We start from the raw sequence: 11052 nt of genomic DNA on the forward strand, positions 1-11052 counted from the left end.
CTAGCACGGTTACGAACATATTTCTTTAAGACTCCCATGAACCTCTCGAAGGGGAACATATTGTGTAGAAACACAGGACCGAGAATTCTAATCTCTTCGACTAGGTGAACTAGGAGGTGTGTCATTATATTGAAGAAAGATGGCGGGAACAACAACTCAAAGCTGACCAGACATTGGACCACATCAATCTGTAACCCTGATAGACTTTCTCGATCGATTACCTTCTGAGAAATTGCATTAAGGAATGCACATACCTTCACAATTGCCAGGCGAACATTTTCCGGTAGAATTCCCCTCAATGCAACCGGAAGCAATTGCGTCATAAGCACGTGGCAGTCATGAGACTTTAGGTTTTGGAATTTTTTGTCTTTCATATTTACGATTCCCTTTATATTCGACGAGAAGCCAGTGGGGACCTTGATACTGAAAAGGACTTCAAAGAAGATTTCCTTCTCTTCCTTAGTAAGAGCGTAGCTGGCACGCCCTTGAAACTGCCCTGGATGCATGCCATCTCTTCCTTTATGACGTTCCTGGTCCTCCCGTGCTTCCTGTGTATCTTTTGACTTCCCATACAAGCCCAGGAAGCCTAGAATATTCACGCAGAGATTCTTCGTCAGGTGCATCACGTCGATTGCCGAGCGGACCTCATGGACTTCCCAGTAGGGTAGCTCCCAAAATATAGATTTCTTCTTCCACATGGGTACGCGCTTATCAGGGCCGTTAGGAACAGGTTGGCTGCGAGGACCCTTTCCAAAGATTACTTTTAAATCTTTGACCATATCAAATACTTCAGCACCAGTACGGATGACAGGCTTCCCCCGGGGTTCTGCCTTGCCATTGAAATGCTTGCCTTTTTTCTTTAAGGGATGCTTGGGCGGAAGAAAACGACGATTGTACGGATACACATTCTTCCTACATTTGTCCAGATATATACTTTCTATCTGATCCAAACAGTGTGTGCATGCATTGTATCCCTTGTTTGACTGTCCTGAAATGTTACTAAGAGCAGGCCAACCATTGGTGGTTACGAAAAGCAACGCTCGAAGGTCAAATTCCTCTTGTTTGTGCTCGTCCCACACACGTACACCTGGTTCGGCCCACAGCTGTAAAAGTTCATCAACTAATGGCCTTAGGTACACATCAATATCGTTGTCGGGTTGCTTTAGACCTTGGATAAGCACTGGTATCATAATGAACTTCCGCTTCATGCACAACCAAGGAGGAAGGTTGTAGATACATAGAGTAACGGGCCAGGTGTTGTGACTGCAACTCTGCTCCCCAAAAGGATTCATGCCATCTGTACTCAGACCTAACCATAAGTTCCTTGCGTCAGCTGCAAATCTCGGGAACTCTCTCTCGATTTTTCTCCACTGCCGACCATCAGCGGTGTGCCTCAACTTATCGTCTTTCATACGATCTTCCATGTGCCATCGCAACAACTTCGCATGATCTTTATTTCTGAACAGACGTTTCAACTGTGGTATTATAGGAGCATACCACATCACCTTGGCAGGAACCCTCTTCCTGGGTGGCTCGCCCTTAATATCACCAGGGTCATCTTTTCTGATCTTATACCGCAATGCAGTGAATACCGGGCATTTATCCATATTCTCGTACTTCTCACCGCGGTAGAGGATGCAGTCATTAGGGCATGCATGTATCTTCTGCACGTCTAATCCTAGAGGGCACACAAGCTTCTTTGCTTCGTACGTGCTGGCGGGCAATTCGTTCTTTCTTGGAAGCATCTTCTTCATCAGTACCAGCAACTGTTCGAATGACGAGTCAGTCACACCGGTCTCTGCCTTCCACTTCAGCAATTCCAGTGTGCTACCCAGCTTCTTCTGGCCATCTTCACAAGTTGGGTACAACAATTTGTTGTGGTCCTGTAACATCTGCTCGAACTGCAACCTCTCCTTTTCTGTGTCGCAACCTCGCCGTGCATCAGAAATGACCCGGCCAAGATCATCAGCGGGCTCATCTGGTTCCCGTTCTTCATCCTGATCTTCTTCTTCATTGTCTTCCATTGCGGTATCAGCATACTCAGGGAACATAGATCGGTAGTTGTCATCATCGTTCTCTTCTTCTTCATCGTCGTCTTCCATCATAACCCCTCTTTCTCCGTGCTTGGTCCAAACATTATAGCCCGACATAAAACCGGACCGAAGCAGGTGGCTCTGAATGACTCTTGAGGAAGTGTAATCCTTCTCATTCTGACATTCAACACATGGACAAAACATATAGCCACCACCATGCTTGTTCGCATCGGCTGCATCTCGAAAAGAATGCACGCCTTCTCTGTAAGCGGCTTTGCGTCGATCACCGTGTTATACGACAGTATATCAAATACAATCACGATCCTAAAAATTAGTACCGCACGGTCTAAACGAGGAAATATAGTTGCTAACCTTTTAGAATAAGTAGAAATAAAGAGGAAGAGGTTTAAGCGTGGCTCAGGCATCTCATATCGTAGTTGTGTTCGCTGAACTGAAGCGGCATCGCTCTAACACACATTTCAACAAACACCTCTAGTGCATCAAAAAAAAGTGGAGAGCTAGCACACACCCACAATCCTCCATCCAAGAAATATGCAAGGAAGAGGGGAGAGGGGGGTTGTGCTATATATAGGCAGAGGACTTTAGTCCCGGTTTGATACACAAACCGGAACTAAAGGTGGCGCACATGCGGGCTGCCCACCGCGTAGCCCTTTAGTCCCGGTTTGGGACACGAACCGGGACTAAATGCTCCTTATGGGCTGGGACTAAAGCCTCGAGGGAGGCATTGAAAATTGGGGCGACGTGGCCGGGCCTTTAGTCCCGGCCCAGAGGCAGGCCGGGACTAAAGGGTCCAGGCCAAAGGCCCGTTTTCCACTATTGTGTCTTTATTGCCACATTTGCATTACTTTGAGCCTTCTCATCAATTTGTGCATTTGATTGTTTTAGGATGAGATAGCCCAAGAGTGGTACAAACAAATGCCCAAGTCGAATGGGCAAACCGTTTGACCTCTAACCTTATAGGGGTTTGTTGGAAGAGCTATAGAAGTGTAAGATGGGGAATGATGATGGCAACCCAAAAGCTCAGAAGTGGGCCAATTCCTCTCCTGAGATGGACGACGACGCAAATCATCTTGATAGAGAGAAAAGGGGAAATGTCCTAGAAGTACCACTCCATCGTCTAGCACGGCTCGGCCAGACGATGGGAAGTAAGAGGATCCGAGGCTCAAGAGAAAACAAGAGGTGGAGGCGATGAAAAAAAGATCGATAAGTGGATGAGGACAAAAAACGAGTATGCCAAAAAGATTAAGCAATATAAACTAGAGATGGAGGAGAATAAGAACCATGAGAAGGGATATATGGGATGAAATGCAAGAGAGAAGACGATGCCATGAAGATGAAGGCACGTAGGCATCAAGTTCAGTAGGAGATGCAGCCGTGTAGGTCCAAATTACAGAGAATCAGTCAAGAAATGAACGCACATCCGAGCAAAATCAGTTCATTCTCCGAACAAAATGGATCAAGTGGCATGAGATTTTCGCGCGCATCACCGAGATTTGAGCATCTTCGGAAAACTCGAAAGAGGGAACGGTTTAAATGGAAGAAACATGTGATTGGTACATGTCGCCCATGAAATGCTTTTGTTTATGCAACTTGTCAAAAACAATGTGCATGTTTGCTTGATGTGGTAAACAATTAAATATGGTGGGAATGAAAGTGTTTGAATTATGTAGGTTGAAATATGGTAAGTCTAAGTTTGCATGTCACCTGTGTAGCCTCCTTATCAGGTGGGTGGCCATCGCCGATATGGCGAATCTCTAGAGTTGCTCTTACATTCCATTTCACGTGGGTCCTCAATGAAAAATAATAGCACCCTAAAAAAACTTTGAAAAGTAAAACAAAGGGGAAAAAAATCCATTTATGTGGATCTCTCAAACCATTTATCTAGCTAAAGCTCAAAGTGATGCACTCCGAGGACCATGCAGAAGATTATAAAAGTGCAAACACGTGCATGGGCTGAGAGAGGGAGACATAGGGAGCCAAATATCAAACTAATATCATCATTGCCCATTGTCGAGATCTTCAGCACCACCACGTACGGCTAGAATCAGCAGTGTGATCACCATCATTATCGTCAACAACAGCTATGATCTATTGTCGCCATGATTCCACGGTTCCTCCTTTGCACGATAACGTGCAACAGCGGACGAGAAAAGGGCTCTGGTGATATTGTGTACCCGGTGCATAATCTAGAACCGGGCTCCACAATGCCAATTCGAACACCGTGTAGGGAAACTGCAATATCTGAATAGATGCAAGGAGGACCAGAGAATAAGAATCATGATGTGTATGCGTAAGTTTCAGAGGGATTTCCATCCTTCCTTTTTTGATGTGCCTACTTCCTTTTTTTTGTTTTTTTGATGTGGCTTGGGGGAGGGAAATGGCCACGAAGATAAAGAACGCGGAATGACGAGGTGGGAAATTTCCGAGGAATAACAAAAGATGCTTGGACAGACAGTGACAAAAAAACGTCTTACATTTGTTTACATAGAAAAGTAATTTGCAAGAGAGAACAAGAGTTCATGCTTTGATGCATGCATGCTTCCATGAACAAATTACTTAGTTAGTTAGCTGAATTGCTAATTAGGGGACGGGGCCTGTTAGCTGCTGCCTGACGGAAGCGAAGCGACGAAAAGAAGGCGACATGTTTGGTTTTCTTTGCAACCCCTTCCCTACTACAGTCCCTTACAGCATCCATGGAGCCCCTTTTGTCCCCCCAATGTGCGTGCCTAATGAATAATGACCCTATAATCATCATCATCATCTTCTTATGTTGTGGATGGATCGAGATCTTGATGACCATCATGGCTTGGCCGGCAACCACGTTTAGCTATGAGCTATGATCGGTCGAGGCGGGAGGAGGAAGGGGTCCTGGCGAAGATCTTCTGGCCCGGGGCGAGGATCGCGAGCGGGTCGTAGCGGGCCTTGCGGTCGAGGAAGCGGGCCCAGTTGGGGCCGAAGTGGCGCGCCCAGTCGGCCTCGGCGCGGTAGTGCGGGAAGTAGGTCTTGAAGTCGTAGCCGTTGCGGCGGCAGGCGTCGACGATGGCCCCGTTCTGCGCCACCAGCTCCTCCGCCGCCGCCGCGCCGCCGCCCGGGCAGAACCGCAGCAGCGCCACCAGGTAGAACACCTCGCCCTCCGGCAGCGCCACCGACGTGTTCGGGTCCCACCTGCAGCACGACGCGTCAAGGCACGACACGACAAAGGAAGAGAGAGCTAGCTTATCGTAAACAATGGCGCCGGTGCGTGCACTGCACTGCAGTGCATGGCCTGTGGCTGAGTGCGACGTGCATGGCGATAACAATCAATAGTTTTATCAATCATAGGACCTGAGCTGGTGGCCGCCGATGCGCGGTCTGCCAGGGCTAAATCCGAAACGGAACGGGATCGGCGGAGGGACTGGGACGGAGCCCGGCCAGCCGTCTTATTATAGAGAGAATTCCTTATTTGGCCCTTTCTTAAATTCTTCTTCCCTATTTGGCCCTAAATATTATTTTTTTCCCTATTTGACATCTAAACTTCATTTCCTTCCTAATATGGCCCTGTAGTGCAATCTGAACACTAACGGTGTTAAATGTGGTTGTAAAATGACTCTTTTGCCCTTGATGAATTGTGGGAACAAAAGTTACTCTCTAGTGTGTGTGACATATTTAAGCCAATAAAAACGTACCAGTAGCTCCATAATAACCGTTGAAAGCATCCAAAATGGAGCTACTGGTACGTTTTTATTGGCTTAAATATGTCACACACACTAGAGAGTAACTTTTGTTCCCACAATTCATCAAGGGCAAAAGAGTCATTTTACAACCACATTTAACACCGTTAGTGTTCAGATTGCACTATAGGGCCATATTAGGAAGGAAATGAAGTTTAGATGTCAAATAGGGAAAAAAATAATATTTAGGGCCAAATAGGGAAGAAGAATTTAAGAAAGGGCCAAATAAGGAATTCTCTCCTTATTATAATCGCTGCCGTCTGCTCGCCGCTCACATGCGCGTGCGTGCAAAATGGCATGCCACCGGGCGGCGCACGGAGGCGGTCCAAGAAGAGGAGAGGAGAGGAGAGGTGGTGCGTCATCGGTTGTGTTTGTACGAGTAGTACTCACTTGCTCTTGAGCATGGGGTAGATGAGCATGGGCCCGTCGATGCCGTCGGCGAGCATGCCGGCGAGCACGGCGCGGTCGAAGTCGGCGATGTCGCGCGCGGAGACGAAGAGGTTGAGCCACGGGTGCGGCGCGTCCCAGCTGCCGCTCCGGCGCGCCTCCTCCTCCACCCGGTTCACGCGCGACAGGAACTCCACGTACCCGACGTCCGCCGCGTACTCCAGCCCCCGCACGTACTTGAGCCGCCGCATCATCTCCCCCATCCTCTGCACACACACACACACACACACACAAACAAACATGAGCACGGGCATGCGAATCAATATCTCAATGGGTCTGGCAGCAGAGCAGAGCATACGACGACGACGACGGACGCTATCGTGTCACGTCGTCACATGCCGGCCTAGCGCGTTAGCTGAGCTGTGCCATGGGGACAAAGGAGACGTGAGTGAGGCGAGGTGGGGCTCGGCCCGCATTGTACGCACGCGAGCGAGATCGACCGGTGTACGTGGGCGTGGGTGGGGTGGGGGCCGTGGTGAGCTTGGCGGCATGCGCGGTTGGGGGCAGAGAATCCAGCGGAGGGTGGAGGACGACGACATCCCCGCACGCAAGTACAGCGCCCGTCCGAGGCCTACCTCGTCCACGTCGTCCGGCTGCTGCTGCTGGTGCTGGTACAGGGCCACCTCCAGGCAGTAGAGCAGCGGGCCGGGCTCGCCGGCGGGGAGCAGCGACGGGTCGAAGCGCGCGCCGGCGGGGATGGGCACCGACGGCCAGCCGTTCACCGGGTCGTCGCTGCGCACGAACGCGAACCCCTCCACGTAGTCGAACGCCGACTCCGACGGCCGCGTCACCAGCCACTCCGCGTCCGCCGCGTACTCCGCGAAGCTCGCGTACACCACGCGCGCCCACCTCACCTGCAGTCACCCGGTTAGCGTGCACCGTTGGACGATGACGGTGAGGATGAGGATGAGGAGTGGTGGGAGGTAGTACCGTCCGTGGCGCCGGGGAGAGCGGGATGCGGGCGCGGGTGATAACGCCGAACTGGCCGAGGCCGCCGAGGACGGCGAAGAAGAGGTCGGGGTGGGAGGAGGGGGAGCAGACGCGGCACTCGCCTTCGCCGGTCACCACCTCCAGCTCCACCACGTTGGACACCTGCGGGCCGTACCGGAAGGACTGCCCGCTCACGCCGCCGTTGGAGAGCGTGCCGCCGACGGTGAGCCGGAGGTAGTCCGTCCAGGAGGCGGGGGCGAGGCCGTGGTTCGAGACGGCCCAGTGGAGGACCTCCTCCCAGAGCGCGCCGCCGGGGACGTCGGCGAAGGCCGCCCCACCGCCTCCAGGCGACACGAGCTTCATCTGCAGGCGCCGGGCGCGCATGTCGAGGACGAGGCCGCCGTCGGACATGGCCTGGCCGGCCACCGAGTGGCCGTTGCCGCGGGCGGCCACGGTCAGGTGCGTCGTGCGCGCGGCCGCGCGGATGGCGCTGGCCACGTCGTCGGCGCTGGCCGGCCGGACGACGGCCGCGGGGCGCGCGCTCACGAGGCCGCCGAAGTCCTTCGCCGCCGCGCACTCGGCCGCGTCGGCGGTGACCACGGTCAGCTCGAGAGCGTCCCGCTCTGTGGCGGCGGCGGCGGCGCGGTCCATGTACGCGAGCATCATCTTGGGCAAGCAGCTTCTCTTCTCGCTGTGTCTGTGATGAGTTTGTGTAGCTGAGCTGAGGAGAGCAGAGCAGAGCAGAGCTCTCTGTTTTGTGATGTCACTCGCGCTCTGTCTCCGGCTGTGTTGCGGTCGTGTGGGTCGAGGGGTTTATATCGAGAGGACACGCGGACGTCGATAGCCATCACACACCTTTCAGAGCAAGAAATTCTAGTTAAGTTGGAAGTTTGAACTTAAACGCTGGAGTAGTATCGATTACTCACTCCGTTCCTAAGTCCTTTTAGAGATTTCACTAACGGATTACGAAGCAAAATGAATGAATATATGGTTTAAAACATGTCTATATACATCCGTATATAATCCCTTAATAAAACATCTAGAAAGACTTATATTTAAGAACGAGGGAGTAGTTAGGAGCGGTACTTTTCTTTGTACACATGCATTATGTAGCTATCTTTCCCCCTCCCATACTGGTACGTACGACATCAAAGTTCAAAGGGCTAAATATATCAGCAAAACGGAAAAAAGAAATACAGCCCACCATTGATGTGAGACAAGGAGTTGGACTTGGCATTAGCAGCGGTACGCACGACACTATTTATGCACTGGCAAAGGCGGCGACGCATATCAGCTGGAGTATTAGGTTTCTCTCTTTTGCTTGTTTTCAATCAACGATCTGAAAAACTACTTGGTGCCGCCACCGACCTTCTAGTATAATCTCTTCATCTGTTAAGAAGAAAGGGCCTTCATCCACCGTCCCAGAGACTCCGACAGCCAGACTCACAATCATGTTGATCCATAGGCCTGCGGCACGACGTATTTCGGCCAGCCACACCCACATGGATATATCTGAGCAATCAAACTTGAAAAAGATCATTTTTCTAACACTAGATTAATATCTGCCTTAGAATTTAATTGTAGGAGTATATATACTAAAAGGTAATTAGAATTTCTTTGTTTGTCCAATTTCATTCGTGTAGGCATGAAGATAAAGAGAACTCAATCAATGTGTACTTTTTTCAAGCCAATTGGTTCAGGCAGTCATCCATGTGAACGTGACGCTAATACAAATAATGTGCAACCTAGCGAAGAGAATCACCCTAGTCATGTTGAAGATGATGCTCAAACTAGTCAAGATGTGCGAGAAGTTACAAAAGAAGCAACAGTTATAACCACAAAATACGATCGAGATCGAGGGAGACTCCCTCAAATTTGGCAACTCTCTCCGAAAAAAGCAAGATGATGCTAGGCGTTTTTATGTATTTGAGGGGGCCTATCAACCAACATTGAGAAATTTTTGAATATAGTGAAACAAGTTGTTTGTCGGCGATTCCAAAAAGATTGATACACAAACTTTTGATGGTTGAAATATTAAACTGATACAAAATGTGCCTATTGCTTACCATGTTTTCTCTTTTTCAAGAAACCGGTTGGGAAGTGTGGTTCAGACACATTTATTGTCAAAGGATTTGATAAATGGAAGAAGGTTAACAATAAAAAAAAGAATGTGCTTTTCTCAAACATATGGGCACTACTCCCAGCTCGGCTCACAATTTTACAGTTCGGTGTTATAAAACCTGAAAAGGAATCCAACTCATATTGACACAGTGATTAAAAATCAAACTAAAAAAATGGTTCTTGATCCAAGGTTGAGGCTTAAAACTTCTATTGATGCCATGAGGTAAGCAATAAACATTTAATTTAAAACAATTTTCTTAATACATTGTATCTATTAATTATTTTGTATTGATTGCATTAGGTGGTTAGTGTTTCAAGCATGTCCGTTTAGAGGCAATGATGAATCTGAGGATTTCAAGAATCAAGGTAACTTTAAGAAAATGATTAAGCTTTTGACTTATTATAATAAGGATGTACAGGTAGTACAAAATGATACTAAAATGCAAAGTACACCTCATCAACTATTCAGAAGGAAATTGTTGGTATAATTTCACGAAAAGTGCAAACCAGAATTAAAGAAGAAATGGGTAATAGCAAATTTGCAATATTGGTTGATAAATGTCGGGATGGATCTAAAAAAGAGCTGATGGGAGTAGTTCTTCGGTTTGTGAAAATAGAAGGATTGATAAGGGAGCGTTTTCTTGATCTTATTCATGTGAATGACACTTGTGCTTTGACTCTCAAGAATAAAATCATTGCTATCCTAGCTGATAATGGGTTGAATGTGCAAGATATTAGAAGCGAAGGGTACGATGGAGCAAACAACATGAGACGGGAGTGGAATGCGCTAAATGCTCTAATTCTTCAAGAGTGTCATTATGCTCATTATATCCATTGTCTAGCTCATCAACTCCAACTGGCTTTGGTTGCCGCTTCAAGGGAGGTAAATGTGGTTCATATTTTTTTCTAGCATGCAAACTTTGTTGTAAATATGGTTAGTCCATCTCCCAAACGGAATGATGAGTTACTAGAGAACCAGGCAACTGAGATTGCAAGAGAGATTGAATTAGGAGAGCTTGACACCGGAAGAGGAGCTAATCAAATAGGATCTTTACCAAAGATCGGGGACATGAGATGGAGTTCGCACTAAAAGTCAATCAAGAGTTTGGATAACATGTTTTCTCTAATTGTTTCAGTTCTAAGAAGTGTAGCAACTGATCGCTCGACTACAAGGAATTCAAGAGGGGACGCTGGAGGTGCCTTGAAGATATTAAACACCTTTGGTTTTGTCTTCACTCTGCACCTAATGGAAAAAATTATGAAAATCGCGGATGTCTTGTGTGTCAAACTTCAATATAAAAGTTTGGATATTGCTAATGCATTGGATTGTGTTTCTAAAGTCTTTTTGAAGATGTTAAATCATTTTGTGTGAAACATGAGATTGACATCCCCGACATGGATCAAAGGTATGTCTCTTTACCTATCTCCATATCTTCATTAAATTACAATGTAGAGATTTACTCACCTACAAACTTACTCATCATTGTCTAAATCATGCAATTAATTCATGTTTTTTTCTTATATATTGCAATTATAGGTATGTTGATGTAACAAATTTTGAAATAAGCATGACACAACACCACCGTTATCCATCATTACAAAGTAGACGTGTTTAATGTTGCAATAGATCAACAAGTGATAGAGTTGAATGAACAATTCAGTTCTCAAGTTACAGAGCTTCTAGATCATTGTTCATCATTGGACCGTAGACATGACGCCTTCGACAAGTCCAAGATATGCACTCTAGTGGAAAAATTCTATCCTCCTGATTTTTCTAGTCAAGAAAGAGA

General features: G+C 47.7%; 1 protein-coding gene across 1 annotated transcript; it reads right to left on the reverse strand.

Moving 5' to 3' along the window:
* Nucleotides 1-4509: 4509 nt before the first annotated feature.
* LOC123411306 (cytokinin dehydrogenase 11) lies at nt 4510-8010 on the reverse strand. Its single transcript, XM_045104239.1, has 4 exons — nt 7142-8010; nt 6787-7065; nt 6155-6417; nt 4510-5219 (listed from the first exon to the last, which is right to left on the reverse strand). The coding sequence occupies exons 1-4, from the start codon at nt 7805-7807 to the stop codon at nt 4889-4891; spliced, it is 1539 nt and encodes a 512-aa protein (XP_044960174.1). The 5' UTR covers nt 7808-8010; the 3' UTR covers nt 4510-4888.
* Between the last annotated feature and the right edge of the window lie 3042 nt (nt 8011-11052).

The sequence above is a fragment of the Hordeum vulgare genome, chromosome 7H (assembly GCF_904849725.1).
Source record: "Hordeum vulgare subsp. vulgare chromosome 7H, MorexV3_pseudomolecules_assembly, whole genome shotgun sequence".
NCBI lineage: Eukaryota > Viridiplantae > Streptophyta > Magnoliopsida > Poales > Poaceae > Hordeum > Hordeum vulgare.

What these genes read in the sequence shown, in the direction of transcription:
- LOC123411306 (XM_045104239.1), bottom strand. Translation starts at nt 7,807, where the DNA reads ATGATGCTCGCGTACATGGACCGCGCCGCCGCCGCCGCCACAGAGCGG. An exon ending in AGCCGGACGACGTGGACGAG is followed by an intron (nt 6,418 to 6,786) that starts GTAGGCCTCGGA and finishes GTGTGTGTGCAG; the next exon opens with AGGATGGGGGAGATGATGCG. An exon ending in TACCCCATGCTCAAGAGCAA is followed by an intron (nt 5,220 to 6,154) that starts GTGAGTACTACT and finishes GTCGTGCTGCAG; the next exon opens with GTGGGACCCGAACACGTCGG.